At 40.7% G+C, this 23,933-nt stretch overlaps 1 protein-coding gene across 3 annotated transcripts in view; it reads right to left on the minus strand.

Moving 5' to 3' along the window:
• The window catches only part of PREX2 (phosphatidylinositol-3,4,5-trisphosphate dependent Rac exchange factor 2), a 292,149-nt gene extending 269,121 nt beyond the window's left edge, over positions 1–23,028 (minus strand). For all 3 annotated transcript variants that reach the window (XR_008292620.1, XR_008292621.1, XM_053208257.1), the window contains exon 1: positions 22,445–23,028. Coding sequence is in view for 1 of the 3 variants with exons in the window: in XM_053208257.1 (XP_053064232.1) it covers positions 22,445–22,585 (141 nt within the window). In the remaining 2 variants the exon portion in view is untranslated. The remainder of the gene's footprint in view (positions 1–22,444) is intronic.
• Positions 23,029–23,933: the final 905 nt, after the last annotated feature.

Raw genomic sequence — 23,933 nt, forward strand, 5'->3', positions numbered from 1 at the left:
GAGACTGTCTTTTTCCCATTGCATATTGTTGCCTCCTTTGTCATAGATTAATTCACCACATAATCATGGCTTTCTGGGCTTTCCATTCTGCTCCATTGATCTATGTGTCCATTTTTGTGCCAGTACCATACTGTTTTGATGACTATAGCTTTGTAATACAGGTTAAAATTTGGAATTGTGGTACCTCCAGCTTTGTTTCACTTTTTCATGATTGCTTTGGTTATTCAAGGTCTTTTGTGGTTCTATACACATTTTAGAATTGTTTGATCTAGTTCTGTGAAAGATGCTGTTGGTATTTTGATGGGGATTGCATTAAATGTGTAGATTGCTTTTAGTAGTATAAACATTTTAACAATATTTATTCTTCCAGTCCATGAACATGGAATGTCTTTCCATTTCTTTCTGTTGTCTTCAATTTCTTTCGTCAGTGTTTTATAGTTTTCAGAGTATAGGTGTTTCACCTCTTTGGTTAAGTGTATTCTTATGTATCTTATTATTTTTGATGCAGTTGTAAATGGGATTGTTTTCTTAATATCTCTTTCACTTGCTTCATTATTGATGTATAGAAATGCAGATTTCTGTACAGTGATTTTGTAGCCTGCGACTTTACTGAATTCATTTATCTATTATCCATTCTAGAAATTTTTCAGTGGAGTCTTTAGGATTTTCTATACATAGCATCATGACATCTGCAAATAGTGAAAGTTGTACTTCTTCCTTACCAATTTGGATGCCTTTTATTTCTTTTTGTTGTCTGATTGCTGTGGCTAAGACTTCCAGTACTATGTTAAATAAAAGTGGTGAGAATGAACATCCTTGTCTTGTTCCTGACCTTAGGGGAAAAGCAGAGCTTTTCCCCATTAAGGATGATGTTAGCTGTGGGTTTTTCACATATGGCCTTTATTATGTTGAAGTATGTTCCTTCTAAACCTACGTTGTTAAGGGTTTTCATCATGAATGGATGTAAAGACTGGATATTTTTGAAAATAGAGCTAAAAGGATTTGCCACTATTAGATGCGGTCAATGAGAAAAGACTACGTTGTTGTTTACTGACAAGAGTAAGATCTCAGAAAGATGAGGTTTGGCTGGGAGAGAGTGGAATGCAGGGAGGGGAGGTAATCGGGAGTTTGGTTTTAGCCATGTTAAGTTTGAGACACTTATTAAACATGCATGTAGTGACACAGACATTCAAGACTAAAGTCAGGCTGACCACCAAAGGAATAAATGTAGGTAGAGAAGCAAAATAGAGCAATGGTCAGAACCCTGTGGCTCTAGCATACACATCGTGTGTCTCCAACAGCTACTTATCATGGAGAAGATGAGCAACCAGCAAAGGACACTGAGAAGATGGAGCACAGAGGCAGGAGGAAAGTCAAGAGTGTACTGTCCTGGAAGGAAGTGTTTCAGTGAGGGCTAGATCCACATTCTTCTAGGTCAAGCAAAATGAAGACTGAGAAACTGGCCATTGGATTTAGCAACATGGATATCACTGGTGACTGGGACAAAGTTATGTTTGGTGGAGTGATGGAATAAAAGCCAACAGGGTTCGGTTCAAAAGAAAATGTGGAGAGAGTCTTCAGCCTAACTTTTCTGTTCTTGGGGTACGGACACGAACTCTGTTTTCTTCTGCACATATTTTCCTTTGTCATTTACCTTCATGTAACCTTGAATGAGCTATACATCTGGGTTATCTCTATAATACCTGACAATGACAATAATAACACTGATCCTTGCACTCACAGTTTATTGCCACTGTTTCTTAGGTATGCTGAGACAGCACAGGGGAAATACCACAGGCCTGGGAGCAAGAATAGATGTGCACTCTTTCAGAAGCTAGAGCCTCCTTTTATTCCCCATAAAACTGGGAGGTTAATCCCCATATCACAGGACTGTTGTGCAGGTTAACGATAATGTATATAAATTCCCATGGTATGTGAGTTGACTGGCACACATCAGTTAATTTCCCCCTTTCCCAGTAGGTAGTAGAAGGGCCAGAAGTCACATCTCACTGTGCCAAGTAGCCAATTTAACTATCCCACTGCATAGTACTTAAAAAGCAAAACAAAACCTACTTTTTTTTCTTCCAGAGGTTTATGTATCTGGAGAACTAGAGAAAAGCATGGAAGGGTAGAAATGAAATTCCTAGGCATATTCAACTGCAGAAAAAGCCTGTTCTGGGTCATGATTGTGATCACTTTGCCCCATTTCTGACCATTTCAGCCAACACAATAATGCCTTTCTGGTCATGGTTTTTAAGCTACTCCATAATGCACTCCAATTCTCAACTTGTGCCGTTTGCCTCTTTGTGGTCTCGGAACACTCTCACTTTTCCAGAAAGCATGTCCACAATTTAAACCACACTGATCAACTGTTTAGCAGCATATTGGAAAACCATTACTCATCTCAATCCCTGATTTATATATATATAAATACTAATGCCATTTTATTCATTGCCTTGTATTTCTCAACCCTACATACGCATTACAATCAGCTAGGAAGCTTTTTAAAATACTAATTCCTGACTCTCCGCTCTCTCTCCCCTTAAGATTCTAATTAAGCTGGTCTGGAGGGAGGGCCTCTTCATATTCCCCACTGATTCCAATATGTGTTGGGCTTAATGGGTTGGTCTCTTCTCACCTGTGCCCAAAGAAGCCATTCCTATAATCTATTGCTAAAGCCTGTCTGCCAGAGAACTCTTCCTGAATCAAGGCTCAATTCTGAGACTCTTGCTCAAACCACCTCCCACCACCACCACCACCAACAACCTCTCCACTATCTACCAGTAGTTCTAAACTACTCTTCTGGCATTGAAGGCCACTCAACCATCTGACCCCCAGGCCACCCACTACTCCCCTACATCAACCCTTCAGTCAAATCACGTTAATCACTGTTGTACAAAAGCAAAACCATAGTATGAGACTGCCTTTCCAACAATTCCCATCAAAAGTATAATAAACCCAAAAACCACAGCCATTTACTCTTAGTCACTAGCATGACAGATGAAAGAGAATCTGCTTGCATTAGGTAAATTAATATAAGAATATAACTGATAAATGCTTCAGATAGTGAAAACTCTGCTGTGTGAGCTGGTGAGGAAGGGAGCCCTGCACCACTGGTCTCTGTCCTGACCCTTCAGGCTCTCCTCTAGCAGATTCTGAGTAGCCTTGTGTATGACATCAATTGCATCATACTCTCAGAAGAGGTGAATGATTTTCTCTTGATATATTTCACATTTCTTACTCTGAAGTTAAAAGAGGATTACCTCTGGATCAAGAAAACATGAGTTTGTAGCTACTAGTGTGAGAACTCCTAACTCCAAGTATTTTTGGTGTATTTTCCCAAACCGGCAGCCCAGTCCAATCTCTGCAGGGGACTGTGGGGCTGAGAACTGCAAAATAAAATGTCAGCCTCTATTTGTAAATTGTTCCATCAGAGACATAGAAGCGTGAAAAATACATTAGGAGTATTGTTATTTTTACTGGGATAATTAATCCCATGTTGTTGAAAGGCTGATGATCATTACAGTATTTCTTCCTGTGAATAGGAATAGCTCTCATTTCAGGTTGTGGGGTTTGGAGTTTTTTAATTCATATTTGCCTTTGGTTTGGGGTGGCAGTTTGAAGACTAAACTGTATCTGGACCTAATACTGTTTTATATGAAATTTAGAGATTATGACTCCATGAAAAAGAGCTTAACCCTCAGCAAGTGTTACTCAAATATACAACATCAAGCGAACAAACAAAACCGCTGCTCTTTGGTTTCCCAAAATGGTGACAAACAGATTTCCCTCTCTCACTATTCTTCCATACTTTCTGAATTTCTAAACAAATTTTAACAACAGTATAAACAATCAAGGATGAGAAGTATTAAAGGTCCTGGGAATTAGAACAAACAGAACTACAGAAAATTGAATTATATTAAGATATATTAAGATATTGATATTAAGACAAGTCAGGCTCAGATAATAAGCAAAAGATTCTCTGTCCCTTTTATTTGGAGCAACTCATTTCTTCCGTGTCCACCTGGGACCATAAGTGAACTGAAAAAAGACCCTCCGAATGTTTACACAGCAGAAGCCAAGTGAACCTGCTGATCCAAATCAACAGTAAACTTCAAACAAGCTGTCAGGAAAGTTTCAAGCTTTTCCAAATGGCTCAGTTTTTACAGGAGACCAGACCTGAATTATTAAGGAAGGGCCTAGCGTCTGATAAGTATTCTTCAAAGTTACACAATAATCATAAAACATTAATAAACCTTTCTAGGTGGAAAAAAAACGGATGAAGGGAGTAACTATGAACCAACTGGCTTAAGTGATTATTCTAATCATCTGAGGAAATAAATTCAACGAAAGCAGTCAAAATCTACCTCCCCTTGGATTACAAACATTGGTCCTAATCTTTATTATTTTGGGACCATCCATCCCTCAGAAGTTATCATAAGCCTAAAGTCAGTCTAGAAAAACTGTATCTACTAGAGGTTCCTGGAAGTGAAAGGGACAGGGCATGACTAGACCAGAGTCCACCAGAGTCCATGGGAAGGGGCTAAGCAGCAAAAACCTTTCTCAAGTGTAAAAGATGGCAGAGATCCCCTTTGAGCTGCTCCCTGGGCTCTGTGTCACACACACTGCAGACCTCTGCTGTGGTAACCCTTGACCCCAGTTCCTTTCATGACCTCCGAAATGTCCAGATGTTATCTTAGATCAAATTCTAAACCCAGCCTTGCTTCCCAGGGATCGCCCCACCCACATTCACCGCACACTTGATTGACACCATCCACTGGCACTCAGCACCTCCTCCAGGGAGGTTGGAACTGGATGCATCCTCAGAAACGGAGCAGAGAGGAGCAGAAAATCTCAAAGCCCCCAGGTAAGAGCTACTGATGGCATTGAACATTTTGTTACGGAGGTAAAGGGATGTTCATTCTGTATCTGATTTCCCTCCTCTCACTGTATCTCACATTACCTCATTAGACAAATGTGCTTGCCTTTAAAGCTCACTGCATATATTCTGTACACAGTCTTGTGGTTAGTGTGGTACAATGAAGGCTGGTTTTGTCCCAGCATTGTCAGAATCACAAACACACTCAAAACCAGTGCCATTGATAATGACAGATAAGTTTTTCCTTACTTTGAAACAATCAGGCAGACAAGTCACAAACAGCATAAAGAAGTGAATGGAAAAGATTTCAACTTTCTGTGGTAATTGTGTTTGCACTTCCTTTTAACTTTTATGATGTGTTAGCCATAGAATGGCCTCTAAAGCGAAACGGAAGAGGAAAGTACGTAACCTTATCAAAAAATACAGCCAGCTAAATCCCTTCCCTTCAGTACACTTTTTAAAAGTCTAATGTAATTATATTATTCACCAATTTCTATACTGAAGTTAGTAATGATGAAAGTAATAAATCTCTTACCCTTCCTTTGTGCTACAAATTCAGTAAACTAAAGAATGAAGTTCCACAAAAGCCTGCTTAAAAATATAATTTATAGAACCAACCCTGAAAAAATTTCAGCACCAGAATCCGAGCTCCCAGACTCTATTAACAATGAGGCAAGAAACAAGGCCCCAGGATGCTGAGGGGAAAGGGAGTATTTTCCACAGTCCTGAAGTGACCCTTCCCCTCCCCCACAGTCTCTGGCTGTGGCTCCCAATAACACTTTATAGGCCACAAAGGAGCTGCATCCAGCTGTCCACACTTCTCAAGGGAGTCACTTCTAGAGGGCCGTCAGGGAGATAATACCATCAGAACAAGAAGTGGGGAGGGGTTGCAAGATACACTCTTACCCTTCCTTTTTTTCTCTCAGGGAAAGACCTTGAATAAGCAAAACGTGAGAAAGAAAGCATTCCATACCTTAGCTTTTAACTCATCTGGGATTATCTAAAGTAGCACTTAGAAAACTGGCTTTGGACCTGCTGCACATTCAGGATCCCCAATCTCTCACCCCCACCCTCCTTGCTCAATGCTTCAGTCCACTCAGGGCTGAAGGACACTTCATTTTCAGCAGAAGCTTCTCTGAGGTGGTGCACTACTCAGATAGCTGGTTCCCACAATGGTGGATTCTAACCTTGGCTGTAATCCCCACGAGACGCAATGCTGCTGGATGTGAAACCATATTGGCAAACACTCTGTAAAATAAGCTCCTCAATGGTATAAACATACACCAGTGACAGAGTGAGGTAGCAAATATTTTTAGTTTGCTGCACTTCCAAAAAATATATATATGCCTACTATACTAAAGTCAGTGTACTGAAAAATGACAGCTCAAGAATTGACTGGTTAAAGCCTTAAATCTTGGAGTCACTAAGCTATTGCTAATTTGTTCCATTAACTTTATTAGCTATGCATACCTGGGTTTAATTTCACCTCTAAATTATAATTATACTGAAGAGTTGAACAAGAGACCTGATTAGCACTTTCCTCTTGCATAAGGCCTATTAAGGTAAGAGTAAAAAAAAAAAAAGGCATTTTCAAATATTCTTAGAAACTTGCAGAACAGAGTGACTTCCTGTCTTTTCATCCTATATAAAATGTCAAAACAAAATACACACAGAATTTTATTCCCCATCTGCTTCATTCATTCTCCTTGCCATTTAAATTCACTAATACACCAAACATTTTACTCATTTGTCTTGTGTCTCCCATTTTAGAAAGGGAGCTCCATGAAACAGGGATATTTAATTTCCGCATATAGCCTCCCAGCCTGGAACAGTGATTGGCACACAGTATGTGCTCAATGAATCTGCCCTGGAATATAAACAATCAAAATATCTAGACCCTATGTTTTTGAAAACAATTACTGAAAGACTAAATTGTAAGGTTGATACATTAGAGGTATTTTTTAACAATGACCTAACATATAAATTGCACTATGTCAAAAGTAAGGTCTTTCACAAATACGTTGGTTTTGAAGTAAACTGAAAAATCACCCTGATTCCATTTTGCGGTCACATATTTGCTTACAGATTGTCTCATCTGCCTTTATTTATTCCAGAATTACTGCAAATTTCACTTAGCACATATTAAATACTAAAGAAAATTCTAGAATATCACAGAGTAATTAGAACTTTGAATTCTGACAGGCTGGAAAAGAAATGGTTTGTAGAAAGAATGTATGACACCATATAGTGAAGCTACAATTTTCTTTTAAATCTAATTAGCACAGGTTTTCTTTTTTTTTAATTTTATTCAAATATCTTGGCTGACTGTGTGGACCTCTCATTCAGGTTTACTTGTATTTTCCTGATGCCATTAAAGTTGAATCTGACCCAGACACTAAGCTATAGAAAGGTGAAGGTTTAAAATTAAGTATCTGTTCAAGTATCAACTAAACTTTCAAAATTTCTGGACATCTAACTCATTATATCCCCTATAATTAAGTCATTCTTAAGTATAATATAATTTTTTAATATAAAATAGCCTTAAAGCCCGAAGAATATTTGGTATCTTAAAAAATTCCACTATACAGAGAAGATACAATTTATATGTGAGAATTATTAGTTCACTGAAAATACGCAGGAGAAACATCAAATTCATATTTTACTTGAAAGCTATATTCATCTATCCATAGCATGATTCCTTTTGGACTCTAAGATTATACAGCTGTGCTAACTATCCTCGCTAGAAGCTGAGAAAAATGGCCATGTCTATAGAACATGGCTTATTTATCAAAGATCATCCTGCGACTACCAGAATGCCAGTTACTCTCCCTTATCTATTCTATCAAAAGAAGTCCTGGCAAGTAGAACACTCCCAGGGGTAACAATCATTTCAACTAAGGTTCACCTCATTCGTGTTTAAATTACATCAATGCAAATTATACAATATCCACTGAATGCAGAGCGATACATACATTTTGGAGAGCAAAAGGTGTGTGTATGTGTGTGCATCTGCGCATTTAATCCTTGCTTCAAACATAAAGTGATCTAATCATATATAGGATACATAGAAGTAATATTTAACACATAAAACCAAGAGTTCACCAGGTATAAAGTAGTAAGTAAATAAGTACTTAGAGATACAAAAATAATCCAAGAGGAATTAAATTACACTGAAAATAGTCTTAGCAATGATACACACTAAGAGATAACCAACAGAACTAAAGTTGTCTATTTTTAAATGATTCATTGCTGGGGCACCTAGGTGGCTCAGTCGGTTAAGAGTCTGACTTCACCTCAGGTCATGATCTTGCAGTTCGTGGGTTCGAGCCCAGCTTGAGGCTCTGTGCTGACAGCTCATAGTCTGGAGCCTATTCCAGATGCTGTGTCTCCCTCTCTCTGCCCCTCCCCCACTCGGCTTTGTCTCTTTTTCTCTCTCAAAAGTAAATAAACATTTAAAAAAATTTAAATGATTCATTGCCTTTTCTCATTTCTGTGCTGGAAACTCATGACTTCTGGATAACTGTTGGCTGCTGAGTGCTTGCCTGGCTCTGACCCCTATCTTGGATTGACCATGATCTTCTTGTTGCTCCCTTGCTCTCTCTCGTTGGTCTGCCCGAAACCAACTACTGTTGCTTCCTGACTTCTAGCTTCTGTGTTCTACATCCTGATCCCAACATCTGCCTTGGTTTTCTGATGCCTGATTAATCACAGTGCTCCCACGATCTAGAAATGCCCAGGCCAGTGAATCACCAGCAGAAGGTGTTAGAATAGCTGCTACACAATGGGCCAACTCAAAATCCTCACCCTCCTACTGAGGAACTGACTAGAGTATCCGCAAGTTACAATACATTGTGTTACAATGACACAAACCTTGTAGGGGTTGTGGGTTGTGAGTTATGCATGAATATGCAGTGCCTGACACACAACAAGCACATATTAAATGATTTCCATATTTTCCTGGGTCTGTTTTGAGACTTCAGAAAAAAAATTTTTAAACTACACAAAATCTCCATATCGCCGTATCTTCACTCTTCCTGCACTGAAGGCAAAAAATAAAAAATAAAAATAAAAATAAAAAGTCAGAAAAAAAACCTTTTAGGTAGCTCCTATAAACATATGTGAAGAGATAAATAAATATTAGATTTCTAGATGGACCAGAATATGCTATTTTGGAGGGAAATAACCCAAATTATATGCTGAGTATAATAGGTTCTTACAGTAAAGGAATCCAAGTATTAATATAAATGACTTTCTGAGAACACAAGCCCAAAGTATCCCTGGGCCCCAAAGTGTGGCAAAAAAAATACACCTTGCCCATCTTTTCCACTTCCTTATTTTAGCACAGAACACCTCAAGTACCCGGTTGCCCAAGTAGGTAACACATTTCCCAGTCCCCCTTGCAGCTGGTTCAGCCGTAGTATGACACTCTGGTCAAGGGGATGAGAGTGAAAGCAAAGTGTGGAATTCGTCTCTGTCCCCCTAGGGCTGGAACGTGAAAGGGGTCTGTAGGCCAGCCTTAACCATATGGTCCAGCACACTCTAGTGTACTGGTTCCCCAGCCTTCTGCACACTGGAACCACCTGGAGAAACTGTATAAAACACTGGTGCCTGGCTCTCTCTCTCCTACAGACATTGAATTAATGGGTCCTAGGGGATACTGGAGCAGTAAGATAGAAGGAAGGAGACTCTGAATAGCCTGACAGAGCTGAGCTGCTTACTCCCCTGAAACACTGTTAGGCAATCACATTGAAAAATTAAATAACCAGAGCTCCAAGAGGAGCTCCAAGAACACACACAAAAAGAGCCGTGTTGATTACATACGGCTTTCTTATTCATAAACAAACAGTGCTGTTTAAACTACTATCGTTTGGCTTCAGTGAAAGCAGCTGAACAAATATGCTCATAAATAAACATAATAAACATGCAAATTCTGGTCTTCAGAAAAAATATATAAGTATAGGTTAAAAATAATACCATTCTTTTTCTTTTAAATTTTAAGAGAGCGAGAGCGTGCACACGTGTGCAGGGGAGAGGGACAGAGGGAGAAAGAGACAGAGAGAGAAAAAGAGAGAGAATCTTAAGCAGGCTCCATGCTCAGTGCGAAGCCCGACGCAGGGCTCTATCTCATGACCCTGGGATCATGACCTGAGCCAAAATCAAGAGTTGGACGCTCTACTACTAAACCACCCAGGCAGCCCAACACTATTCTTTTTCTAACAAAAAAATGAAAGTTTACCAATAGCAAAAGAGAGTGTAGCTTTAGCAGTCTAGGGAAATCACTGGTCAGCTTTCATTAAAGAAAAACTAAAAATAAATTTAAAATATTAAGATTATCCAGTTAAGACAAAGACAAAAATATATTAAAGTTTGCCAATTCATTAATAATTAGCATAAATCAATGAAACATTTGAAGCACAATGTGAGATGTCAGAAAAGATGCTAGGACAGAGTTAAGTAAATACTGATTTATCTTGCAGGGCCATTTTTGATAGGATACCTGTTAAACTGCTTTAATAAAGAAATGGACTCTTTCTATTTTCTTGTTCTGTTATCCTCAACATGTGACTTCCATTTCACGGTCCAAAATGGCTGCCTCATTACCTGCCATCACATCCTCATACCAGACAGGGAGAAGGAAGAGAGCACCTATTCCTTCATTATAAAGGTACATCTTAGAATCTATCCATGCCACTTCTGCTCACATCCCACTGCCCAGAACCTATTCATATGCCCACACTTAACTGTAAGGGAGGCTGAGAAATGTAGTCCTAAATTAGACAATCATGCCTTGAGGTAAAACTTTTATCACTATGGAAGAAAAGAATATTGGACATTGGGAGCAATTAGAAGTCTCTGCCAGGGGTCTCATTATTAAGAGGTACAAGAAAAATTAGGATAAAGTTGTGTTTAGAATATTCAAAAATTTTTGGCAGAATATATGAATACAAAAATATTTCTATACAACATATAGAAATACATTAAAGTTATACAAAGTCCAACACATAGATATACAGCATAGAAAATGAAAATCCACTTTGTTTTCATAATTTCATCTCTGGGGAAATAATGAGTTATTAAATCAATCTTGGAATATGTGGGTATGAAGCTAACATTTGGGTAATATAATGTCTTTCCATAGCTCTTCCCCAAGTGCTACTGACAGAAATAAAACTTTGGAATGGAACATATTATTTCTGGAATCCTAAGATTACTTTCTTTGGGGCAATAGTCTCAAGTAAGAAAAAAACTAGAATCCAAAGAAGCATGAAATCAAGGCCAAGCTGAGGCATTAGAAGGCATCAAAGGAAAACATCAATATTTCTTGTACAATCACTAAAAATGTGACACCACCTATAAAGCCTCTTCTACTGGCAAGAAGACAATTTACATAGATAATTAAACTAACAAAAGTAGCAAAGCAAAATCAAACACAGACATCAACCTTTATGTGACTCTCCCAGAGAAACAAAGTTTTAAAATGAATAAAAATTTTACTCATTCATATTCTACATTGCTGTATTTTTGCTATTAACCCAGAGAATATTTCTATATCAGTATTCTAAATTTAACCAGCTGCAGTCATTCCTTAAGTATTGTACCATTTAACCTTTTCAAGTGAAGGGCTTGCCTTTTAAAGGAAAATACTCATTTCACATTAACGACAGAACATAATGTCCTTGGCTTAGATATTCTTGAACAACACAGGTCCTTTTTTGTACACTGTGCTTAGCTATATGGCAAGCCTAGAACACCATAGGTTTATTCAAGGAATCAATGCCTGAAGTCATCTATACTAACTAGAAATGTTTAAAAATCATAATCTCAACGTACCAAACTTCTTAAAATTATAATCACTGACTTCTTGGATAAAATGCAATAATCATTCATGAGAATGGAAAAAAAATTAGAAAAAAAAGTTTTTATAAGATGTACCAGGATTTGAATGATTATACTTAATACCACTTGAAAAGTGACCCAACCATACTCTTAAGTAAAGAAACACTTACTAAGGGGTGTTTTTCCTGAATTTTTGATGGTTTGAGGCAAATATAATGTCATAAGTCAAAGAAATCTTGGTTTTAATATAGCTCATGAAATTTTAATAAGTTCAGAATAAAAATTCATTATGGAAAGTAAATGTTATAAGTAGGATTTTTAAAGAATACATGTAAACAAAAAAATATTTTTTTACTCAAAACTCAAACATAACAATTTTACTTGGCATTAAAACATAAACCAGGTACTGTATATAGTAAAAGAACACTCAGAATATTATTAAAAGACAAGTACGAAGAAAAACTGAAATGATACCAAAATGTTGTCAGATAAATAGTTTCTTTTTAAAAAGTGTACACAGTAATGGCTGTGGGCATTAAATGTGAGAATATAGAAGTTCCACACAATTTGTATCATGGTTTAAAAAATGATTATGTCATTATTTCCAAGATTTGAACCTAGTCATAATAAATATAAGAAGTCATGAGACGCCGCTTCTGTACTCTGACTTCTAAATTTATATGTTACACTTAAGAATGTACACTTAAAAGAATGATTATACAAAAACGATCAAATATCCAACCTCAGATACCTAAGTTCAATTCCTCTTACTATTCTCAAAAGGGTATGTTCCAAATCTTAAGCACTGACTTTATAGTTCCTTACGCTCAGCAAAAACAAAGAACAAAACAAAAGCAGAACACAAAGAAAACAATAGTTCAATTTCATAGAGAAATAAAGGCCATGAGGTAGAAACTCCCAACTTTCCTCACCTCTAAAATAATCCTGGGAACTACATCCTTTCCTCCCTTCCCCACCCCCAACCCCTACCCCCCCCCCACCTGACTCTCAACTCCCCAAAGCCACACCTCCTCTGCATTCCTGAAGCCCCCTCTGGCTTCCTCAGGGCCTTTCTTTATCTATTAAAGCATCCTGCATGTTTCAAGGCTGGAAGACAATGGGCTCAGGAGCAGGCTAGGTGGCCTCAGAAAGTGCCAGACTCTGTCTGTGGTGCAGGAGAGACAGGGAAAGAGCGATAAAGTAGAAGTTCGGGAGGAAAAAAAAGAAGAAATGCTTATAACTATCAGGACTTCACCTATAGAAGCTGCTTTGAACGTGAAGCCAGGCTGTGAGATGTCACTGAATGTGTTTTCCAAATATGAAACCAAGCATAAAGAGGCTATGCAATTTGCCCCAAGTCACACAGTTCGTAAATTTCAGTGCCAGAACTTTAACCCAGGTCATCAGATTCCCTAAACCCATGCTCTGTACCGTGCACTTCAGCCCACTGTCCCAGCGTGGCTGGTGAGTGTTCACAAGGAGGTGCAAAGGCCACCCCAGCAGTTCTGCTAGTGCTAGACTAGAGAAGCAGCAGAATTTCAAAAATATACGAGAGACAGCCGGCTCATTCTTTAGAGTCAGAGTCTGAAAAAACGTGTTGCTGTGGGTGTTTCACAGCAGTGAATTTTGCCAAGTTTCTTCCTTATCTCCCAGTGACATGGGGGTTCTTGCCATGGTTTGCAGGAAGATGCACCAGACTTCCACAACGATCTGTTGTAGCTGCTTCTGTTTCCTTTTCATTGTCTCCTCCCCTTGGCTATGCTCATCTTCCTCAAACATCCCTGGACAAAATCATCCCCTTATGTTACTAACCTATTTCTCCCCTTGCACTTTACCACCAACTCTGGGTAGTTTTTCCATCAGTCTTCACCAACTCAGCTTTCACTGATGTCTCAGATCCCTCAGTTAGGCTTCTGGTCATACACATTACTGGAGCTAATCCCAAATGACATTCTAATTGTCAAAGCCAGTGGCCTCTTCAGTCTGCACACTACCTACTTCTCAAATGTAGGTCACTTGGGTGGCTCAGTCGGTTGAACGTCAAACTCAATTTCGGCTCAGGTCATGATCTCACAGTTTTGTGAGTTCCAGCCCTGCATCGGGCTCTGTGCTGACAGTGCGGAGCCTGCTTGGGATTCTCTCTCTCCCTCACTTTCGGCCCCTCTCCTGTTCATGCTCTCTCTGCCTCTCTCAAAATAAATAAATAAACTTAAAAAAAATTGTAAAGAGTTCTGACACTTTTTTTTTTGACTTTTTTTTAACCTTTTATTTATTTTTGAGACAGGGAGAGACAGAGCATGAACAGGGGAGGGTCAGAGAGAGGGAGACAGAATCTGAAACAGGCTCCAGGCTCTGAGCTGTCAGCACAAAGTCCGACGCGGGGCTCAAACTCACGGACCGCGAGATCATGACCTGAGCCGAAGTCAGCCGCTTAACCGACTGAACCACCCAGGCGCCCCAAGTTCTGACACTTTAAAGAATGCTTTCTTCTGGGAACTAAATCCTTCCTAGGATTTCAAGAGATCCCTTTCTCCTGGTTGTTTCAACCTTTGATGTCTCAGTCCTAGACACCAGTGCACCGTACATCTTCCTCTACCCTTTAAATGCTGGCTCTCCAACCCTTTACCCTTGGTTTGTATGTTTGCCCCGTCCTCAAGTTGTTCCCTTATGGCATCTCATCCACCTGATGGTTTCAACACATATGATTATTTAATTACTAGATCTCCAATTTTTGCCCCAAATTCTTTCTTAACTTTCATATTCTTATCTTCAAAAATCAGCAGAATTTGCAGCTTGGCAGGTCCAAAATGAAATTCACTTTTCTCCCCCCACCCCAACGCTGTTCTGTCCCTTGCATTCCATTTCTCAGTTAATGACACTACCCACCTTGTCTTCAAACTACAGACCAAAGCACCCACCCTGTCTCCTCCCTTCTACATAAACCTCCTCTTCTTATGAATGAGCACCAATACCAAAGGTTCTACCCAAGACCGTCTCAGAGTTGTTGGGTGTTTGTCTGTCTGTGGTTTGGTTTTTATTGTTTTATCTTCTTCTTCTACCTTCGATCAGACATTCCACATTTCTTACCTGGACCAATGCAATGGCAGAAACTCCTAATGGGTAACTAGATTCCAGTCTTTATTCCTCAATCCCACTGACAGAATTCTCTTGCTAAGAAACAAAGCTACTCTCCATAGATACTCTTCTTATATTAACGGCTTCATAATAAGGTAGCATTATGCAGACGAAACCATAAGACAAAAGAGTGGCTCTGGCCATATGATTAACTCCAAAAATCAGAATTATGAATGAACTATGACATATTCACTACAAGAGTCAAGACATTAAGGGCAGCTTCCTGAGGCATCCTCATGTATACACATTCAAACTAGTGGCTAGAAAACAAAGAAATCTGCCAAATCAGCCTAACTAGTGCCCAGCCAGGGGGCTCAGTTAAGACCTCTCTGAGGGCTTAGGATAAAAAAAGATCAGAGTCTTGAGACCCTCAGAGAAAGACCACTTTGGTACAAGCAGAAATCTATTATTTTACAAGCTAGACTATGTTTATGTTTCATGTCGACTCTAGGATTACTGACCTGTGCTCTTCCCTAGCAAATAATAATGTTTTGAAGATTACAACCCGTCCCAGATTTAGAGAAGCAGGGAAAAGTCTTCTCTGTGTGCTTATGCTGAGGACCAGTGAGGGGGTAGGCATAGGGTGTAAGAGGAAGGAATCCCAAGGTGAAACTCAGAGACACGGATTCAGGAAATCTTGGCCCGGCAACTTTTTCCCACAGGATACGCCTTTCCAGTGCCAACTCTGGCTGTCACAATCTTGTTTATTGTCACTAAGAGAGAAGGTGTCCCATAATGCTTGACCTCCCACTACCTTTGGTTACATTCAGAATTGTTAAAAACAGAATCCTTCTCCTTACTCCATCCCCTTAGCAACACCCCGAAATACTCAAAAAGCATGCAGAACTTTTGAGTCTCCATCAGCGAAGAATTTTCCGCATCCCCCCGGTGACATCATGCCAGCACACCCAGAACGCCGTACCAGGGTCACACGGAACGTGATGCTCTCTCCACATGGGCAGTTGTCTTCCCAGGCAGCTGGCATTGTCCTCATCCTTCAGAAGCCATCTACCACCTCTTTCCCTAAACTTCCCCTGACCCCAGACTGAAGGAGCCCCTTGATGCCCGCCCCCACGCAACTTTGCTTCTTACCCTATCACTGCCCCTCCCACATGGCACTGGGATTACCTGTATACTGAGGGGTAGGATGGCAGCATATGAATTTGAGGGTCACACAATTCAGCCTGTAACATAAGCCTAAGCACAATGTGTTGAATCAATTTATCCTTGCCTGGAAAAGTTAGATCGTAACTGAAAGAAGTTGTTTTTGGACTTTGTGGTGTTTGCTTTTGTTTTATTTGTCTGTTTCCTTGAGCACCTGCTATTTACACAGCACTATGTTTAGGCCAAGAAAATTGTACCCAGGAAATAAATACACCATTCTTATTCTCTGGGGAGTTTACTCTCAGGTAAGTGGCTTTTCTAACTGCTTTAGCAAAGGCACAAATCAGAAGAAGGTGCAGTTATGCTAGGAAAGGCCGAGTGGAGAGTCTGAAGCCATATAATTCATTCCCCCCTCACCCTCTGTGAAGGCCCCTGAAGCCAAACCAGAACCCTGGAACTCTAGGGGGCACTATTTGAAAGAACTAAGAGACTTATATATTAAGCCAAATCAGATCATAAATATGCAATTTTTTACTGTCAACTGTAAAACACCATACTATGGTTGTTGTTACATAAAATACAGTGTCCTCACAGTCTTAGGTCAACGGAGGATTTACAAGAATATCATGGAAAGAAGGACTGCGTGGACAGAAAGGAATCACAAGGGAAGGAAGTACAGAAGAGACTCAGAGAGAGAGAGAGAGAAAGTGTAAAGGAGAAAACCATGCAGGCAAAAATTATACACTAACGATGACCAGCGTGTGTAGCTCTGTGTAACAACTACAACATCAGAAGATCTATTGATAGAACCCGCCCCCTGTGAGCCAGGGACTGGGCAGAGCCCAAGGCTTACATCCTATCCTTCAAGCAAGCAACCTTGAGAAATGTTATTGTTTCCCATTGAACAGATGAAGTAAATGGTGCTTGAGAAGTTTAGGAGCCTGCACAAAGTTAGCTAGTAAATTAGAGACAGGATTCAGATTCTGGGGTATCTGAAGTCAAAGCCTACCCAGGTAACAACATTTCAAAATCTGTTGTTTATGACGAGACATGTAGCCCAAAGTCTTTGTCTTCATGTGCCTACAGTGTGGAACAGCATTGCACACTGATTTGCCAGGGACAATCCGGGTTTATATCTGTTTCCCAGTGTAATTAGTAACCACTCCCTTTCACTCTCAGAAGTGTCCCAGTTTAGGGACGCCTGGGTGGCTCAGCTAGTTAAGCATCAAATATCAGCTCAGGTCATGATCTTGCAGTTCATGGGCTCGGGCCCCTAGTCAGGCTTGCTGCTGTCAGTGCAGAAAGCCTGCTTTGAATCCTCTGCCCCTCTCTCTCTGCCCCTCCCCTGCTTATGCTCTCTCTCAAAAATAAAACATTAAAAAAAAAAAGAAGTATCCCAGTTTATACAAAACGTGTATCACCATCCTGCCTCAATGCCATAGTGAAGTGTATCTACATGATTTTCCAGGTCCAGTGTAAAGTAAAAGTATGAGGCCTTTTGCTCAAAAGCCAGGAAAAAAGTGCTACTAGAGGTACTGAAATATGAAGCTTTTAACTTTCTTGTATCTGCTCTACTCACACTCCATGGTCCCAGTGGACTTCACTCGTAAAACACAAGTTCAAAGATAAAACTAGCACAAATTTCAAGATGGTGCTAGCAGAGCATTGAACCAAGTTCCAGGTCGCCTGGAGCATGAAGCCAGTGCAAACTGCACAGGATACACACCCATGAAGTCGGCCCTGCTCTGCCCTTTTCCTGTCCACTCGAAAGGGTCTAAGAAGCCATCCTGATCTTGGTATGCCCTACGAGGACTGCAAACAGGAAACCAGTTGCAACCCACTATTGTCCAGGCTTGGAACGTTAAATACTGGGTATTAGGTCCATAAAATCACGTCTTTTGACAAAATGTGTTACTTCTAATAAAGCACAAAATTATATCTCCCAAGCAAAACAAGAACATTCATTCAAGCAAATTTGGGCACTCCCTGCATTTTATCTATGACCTAAAAATAACCAATCCAGATAATGCAACCTACCCAGGATATCAACTGAAAATCTAGAATACAATGAATTGACATAATGGTGCGTTACAAAGTCTTTAATACCACAATGCCTGATTTAAACACTGTTTCTGTTTTAAATGCAGGTACTACATGTTTAATTTAAAACTTTTTGTTACATAAATTCCTATGTGCCTGAGTGAAATTTAAATAATTTCTACTATCTATACCAACCTAATAAAAGAAAAACAAAACTGAGAATTTGAAGGATGATGAACTGTCCTTCAGAATGGGGTGGGAGGGGCACCTGGGTGGCTCAGTCAGTAGAGCGTCCAACTCTCAATTTTGGCTCGGGTGAGGATCTCAAGGTTCGTGGGATCGAGCCCTGCGTCAGGCTCTGTGCTGAATGTGGAGCCTGCTTGGGATTCTCTCTCTGTGTCCCTCCCTTCACTGTCTCGTGCACTCGTGCTCTCTCTTTCTCTCCAAATAAATAAATAAACATTTTTAAAAAAAGAATGGGGTGGGAGGTTAGAGTATGGGTCATTGATTCATTCATTCATCCAGTCATTCAGCAAGTATTTACTGAGTACCTGCAATGTCACAAGCACTGCACAAAATTCTAGGGGAAAAGACAAGTAATATATGGGCCTGTGCTCAAGAAGTTTACATTCTAGTAGAATGAGACAAAGGTAAACAAATACATGCATAAGCTTCCCTTTGGTGAGAGACAAGAAGTAACTACAGGGAAGAGTGGTACAAAGCAGTGAGTCCTCTAGCCTGGTGGGGAGGGAAGGGATACGATCATGGCAGTTTCCTGAAGGAAGGGAGCCCTGAAGGCCCTGCAGGAATGCAAAAGGATGTAAGGGCTACCAAGGAGCAAGAGAAACCTGAGAGTCCATGGAAGGAGTGAGCCACTCTAGGAGACAGCTATCTAGGGTGGGAGCGGGGAAAGTTGTTCTCTCCTCAAGAAGTTAAAAAGGCAAAGAGCTGGAAATGAGAAGAGAGAGGGATCAGAGGTACAAAAGAAGTATAAAAGCATAAAACTTTCATAGAGTAAGAAACGTTTTCCCCTTCAGCTCATATGATCATTTAACCAAGAGGAAAAAATATCATTTTGTTTGATTATTTATGGACCTGTAAGTAAAAATATGTTCTTGGTAAAACTAACAATATGCTTTCTATCTCTTCATAATAAAGATAAGAGTACCCTTCATCCATGTTAATGGCTGAAACAATGACAGAAATCTAAAACAATGACTAATCTGACAAATATTTACATTTGATGTAGAAATGCACTATCAATTTTTTCAACAAACGTAACACTGCACTTATTTAATACTACAGCTATTTTTAATGACTTTTATTATTTTCTGCATTTCTTTTTTTTTAAGTTTATTTATTTTGAGAGAGAGAGAGAAGAGACAAGGAGCAGGGGAGGGGCAGAGAGAGAGGAGGACAGCAGGTCGGAAGCCAGAGGGTTCTATGCCGACAACAGCCAGCCAGATGCATGGCTTGAAGTTAAGAATAGTGAGATCATGACCTGAGCCAAAGTCAGATGCTTAACTGACTTGAGCCACTGAGGTGCCCCTGTGTATCTACATTTCTTATCAGTCCTTCAGGATGGACTCCCAGAAGAGGAATTGCCAGGCCAAAGGGTTTGAATATTTTTAAAATTCTTGGCACATTATCAGGTTAGGCTAAAATGAAAACTAAATTGACTACATTAACTGAAGGTGACCAAGTAAAATACATGGGTATTTAGCGTTGCTATAAATAAAACTCAAAAAAGAAATACTCAAAAAAGAAAATCTAAAAAGTGTATTATAAGTACATCTCAGGTTTTGATGGTTTTGTCCAAAAGGAAGTCAGGGTAAACTTTTGTTTAGGATGCTATTCAGGCCAATGAGTGTGTTTGCGTGTGTGTGAACAGGTATGTGCACAAACACTGCATGTTTGTGCACAAATAATGGACAAAGAAAAATAAAAGTGGAAGAGTCCCTAATTTCCGAATGAAATAAGAAGAATGAAATTATTAAATGACTTGTAAATAGGTACATACAATTTATTCATACCTCCCACAACTTCTTACCCAACTCAATATAGCAGTAAGTTTTCAATTTTAATAATCAGGTGTTAAGATTAGAAGAAAACCTGATATGATAAATAAAGATCAATAATAAATTGGTTTTTTAATATAGGTTGGGTTAGCTGTCCGTTTCTATAAATTAGGACTCTGCACAGTACTTTTTTCATATGCCTCCAAAAAGGAGTGACTAATGCAATTTAAGAAGTGACTAAGATTTTTCAAAAGCCAAAGGACTTTGTCACCAATAAAGTTTCATGAAAAGCAAATCTGAAGCTATTAAAAGTCAACTCTCCACTTCACACTAGTCAGAATGGCTAGTGTCAAAAAACAAGAAATTAAAAGGGAGGGCAAAGGCTTGGGGAAAAGAGAACTCCCATGCACTGTCGGTGGGAATGCAAATTGGTGCAGCCACTATGGAAAACAGTATGGAAGTTCTTCAAAAGACTAAAAATAGAAGTACCATATGATCCAGTAAGCCCATTTCTGGGTATTTGCCCAGGAAAAACAAAAACACTAATTCAAAAAGACATATGCACACTTATGTTTGTTGCAGTGCTATTTACAATAGACAAGATAGGAAAGCAACTTGTGTCCATCTATAGATGAATGGATATAGAAGATGTGGTATACACAATGGAATATTACTCAGCCACCAAAAAAAAAGAAAAGAAAAAGAAAAAAGAAACCTGGCCATTTGTGACAACATGCATAGACCTAAAGAGTATTATGTTAAGTGAAATAAGTCAGACAGAAAGACAATGTGTAATTTCATTTACAGTGGAATCAAAAAGAACAAGACAAACAAGGAAACAAACAACAGCAAAAAGGGATAGAGTCATAAATACAGAGAACAATCTAGTAATTGCCAGAGGGGAGGGAAGTCGGGGGGACAGGTGACACAGGTGAAGAGAATTAAGGGGTACACACTTCTAGTTATAAAATAAGTAAGTCATGGAAAAGTACAGCATAGAGAATATAGTCAATAATACTGTAATAACTTTGTAACAAAAAAAGTCACCTCCTTAAAAATATGCTTTTTTTTTTTACTTTGCTTCATGGAAGTGCATGGGAATCCAGTTATCACTGATTACCCATATATTCTCAAATATCCAGCCTTTCCAAAGAATGTGGCCCCTGGGGGCTCAAGGACACTGATTTTAATTTGAGAAGTCATACAGAAGTCAACCTGTGCATCTTACATCCCTTGAGATACTGTTCTCTCCTTGCTATAGCAAAGAAGTAAATTCCTCTACCATAATTATAAGCAGAAAGTTTACATCTTACTAAACCCTAAGCAGGAAGTTTGGCCTTTGAAACACTTCCCTTGGGACCAGGGCGGGTATGGAACAGGGAGGTAAAAGGAGCAGAAGGTTTGAAGATTTGAGTGAGACTGCAAAGGCTAAAGTCTCTCGGGTCTTTAAATGATGCTCTCCCAGGCATCTGGGTGGAGAGAAGCCAATCCTCAAATGCTTTGTCTTTGCAACAGTGAACAGGAAAATTCAACTTTTGAGTGATGTCTCAAAAGTTTCTTTCACTCAATTTTGCCCCTTCTGGCTCTAAAATGAATGAAACGTTTCCAGAACAGGCTTCCAATGCCACAAGCTGAAACTTTGAAACAAAGTTCCTGCCAGTTCTATGAAATCTTGAAGGCATTTGACACAAGTTTTATGATAACAGCTCTCCTGGGCTCCGTGTGAACAGGGAACCCAGGAGCTGAGCAGGGAGCAAATTTAAACCCAGGGTGGGGGATGGGGGTAGAAGACTGTAGGGGTAGAATGGGGTGAGCACCACATGTGGCCTTAATATCCAACAGCTGCTAGAGATCATAACCCCGCTGCTCTCTCTGTACCCCCCACCAGAATCCCATGTTTCAAAGATTATCATAACTGAAGGGACTTCGCTGCCATGTAATCTGAAGAACGAACCCAAGTTCCAAAAGAATCAAGGATTCGTTATTTTTTTAACTAAATGTACCTGAATGTAGCAGACTGACTTGAATCACCAAGCCAAAGCCTTAAAATAAAATCCCAGGAGAGGAAGAGAATTGGGGGGGGGGGGGGGGATTACACAATGCAGGCCGGGACGGGGGTAAAGAAGAAAGAGGAAAGATGGGGCAGCAGGGACTCCCTGCACAAGAGGTTCTCCCACTGGGGCTAACTTTTCAAACCCGCGGCTCTCCAAGGCCCTAGGAACTCAGCGCGTGTCCAGGCGTGAAACAATCGCCGCGGGGGTCCTCGCGCCCACGAGCGCGACGTCGGCGCGCGGGCTCGTGGTTCCCGCGATGCCGGGACCCGTGCCCCGACCCCCGCAGACAATGCCGCGCCCGCTTCCCGCCGCCTCCCCGGGGTCCGCGCCCCGCTACGCCCGCCGCCTCCCGCGTCGCCGCGCGGGGACACACTCACCGACACCAGGAACTCCAGCGTGCCCACATAGTCCCGCTCGGTCTTCTGCAGCTCGCTGAGCACGCACACGCGCAGGCGAAGCTGTTTCTCCAGGTCCTTGGCGCTCTCCGCGCGGCCGTCCCCGCGGCTCTCGTCGCTCATGGTGGGCGGCGGGACGCGGGGCTGCGGGGCTGCTGCGCTGCGCGCTGCCCCGCGCGCCGGCTGGTGTCCGGCCCCGCGCGGCCAGAAAGGAAAAGTTGCTGCGCCTCCGCGAAGTCCGAGGAGGTACGGGCGACTTTACATGCTGGGGAGAGTCTGGGGTGGTAGGAGAGGGGAGGGCGCCCGCCGGAACTCCGGCGCGGGAGGCGCGAGGCTTTGAGGAGACAACTCCCGGGAGAGGGGGCGCCGGCCCGGGACCTGCGCGCCCGGCCCCACGGCTCCGGCCTCACGCGGCCCGGGCTGGAGGGGAGGCGGCTCCGGCAGCCACAGCGGTGACTTGGACATTAATCAAATGCTTTGTATCCATGTGACTCCGACCCTTTACCCTTCGCCAAATCTCAGGAAAAAGGAAACAACCCTGGGGAAGTGTGTTGCGTGCCAGCTAACTAAACACACACACACACACACACACACACACACACACACAGTCAGCACTTGAGATGGAACTAACTGGAGATTCCCAAACCTAGGAGGACGTACTGCAAGACACAGCTCGAGGGTTGCTCCTATGACTCCCGCCCATTGTTTAGCTTTAATGTGTTTTGTACAAATCCTGAAAGCAAAGAAACAAGTCCCCACGGTTACATAACTGGATGGGAACAAAACAACCATGGTATTGACCCTCCCGTCTTTGAAAAGAAACACATTGATTTTTGGTTTTGTTTAGGCACAAAATAGGTTTGCTTTTAAAAGCCCCCAACTGAGAATAATTCACAGGGCAGATACCCTCCCGCCTGCACTTGGAAAGTCAATTAGCATAATAAATGAAGACACTATGGGAAAGTGACAGCCTGGCCCAAACCATAAACTCCAGATACAATAAGCTTCACCAGTGTGGTGCTTTGGAGGGAGATGCTTTGCATGTCTATAACTGTTTTTCAATATCAAGATAGTATGTAAATTGAATCACAGGCGAGAATATGTGTGCCTGTTTTGTTTCTAAGAGCTGCTATGATTTAAGACAGTGTGACTAAATGAACAAAGCTATTATTGAATAGTTATCAAAAGATACATAGATACAGTTATAGGTATATGGATACAGATACATTCTTAGGATTTGCAAAGGGTGAGAAACACAGAGCCTGTCCTGATTGTGATGGTTAATGCTTGTTACCTTTTCTCACTTGGAAATGGAGTCAGGAGCTAATGAGCACTGAGTATTTACAATTCCATGCAAAACAATCCGTGTATATTTTTGTCTCGATAATAACCACGTTAAATTTTCAGTGTCATTCTTTCTTACTCAGAACTTGAAACAGTCCACACTAATAACATTTAAAGAAATGGAAGA

Source organism: Acinonyx jubatus, chromosome F2 (genome assembly GCF_027475565.1).
Source record: "Acinonyx jubatus isolate Ajub_Pintada_27869175 chromosome F2, VMU_Ajub_asm_v1.0, whole genome shotgun sequence".
Lineage (NCBI taxonomy): Eukaryota > Metazoa > Chordata > Mammalia > Carnivora > Felidae > Acinonyx > Acinonyx jubatus.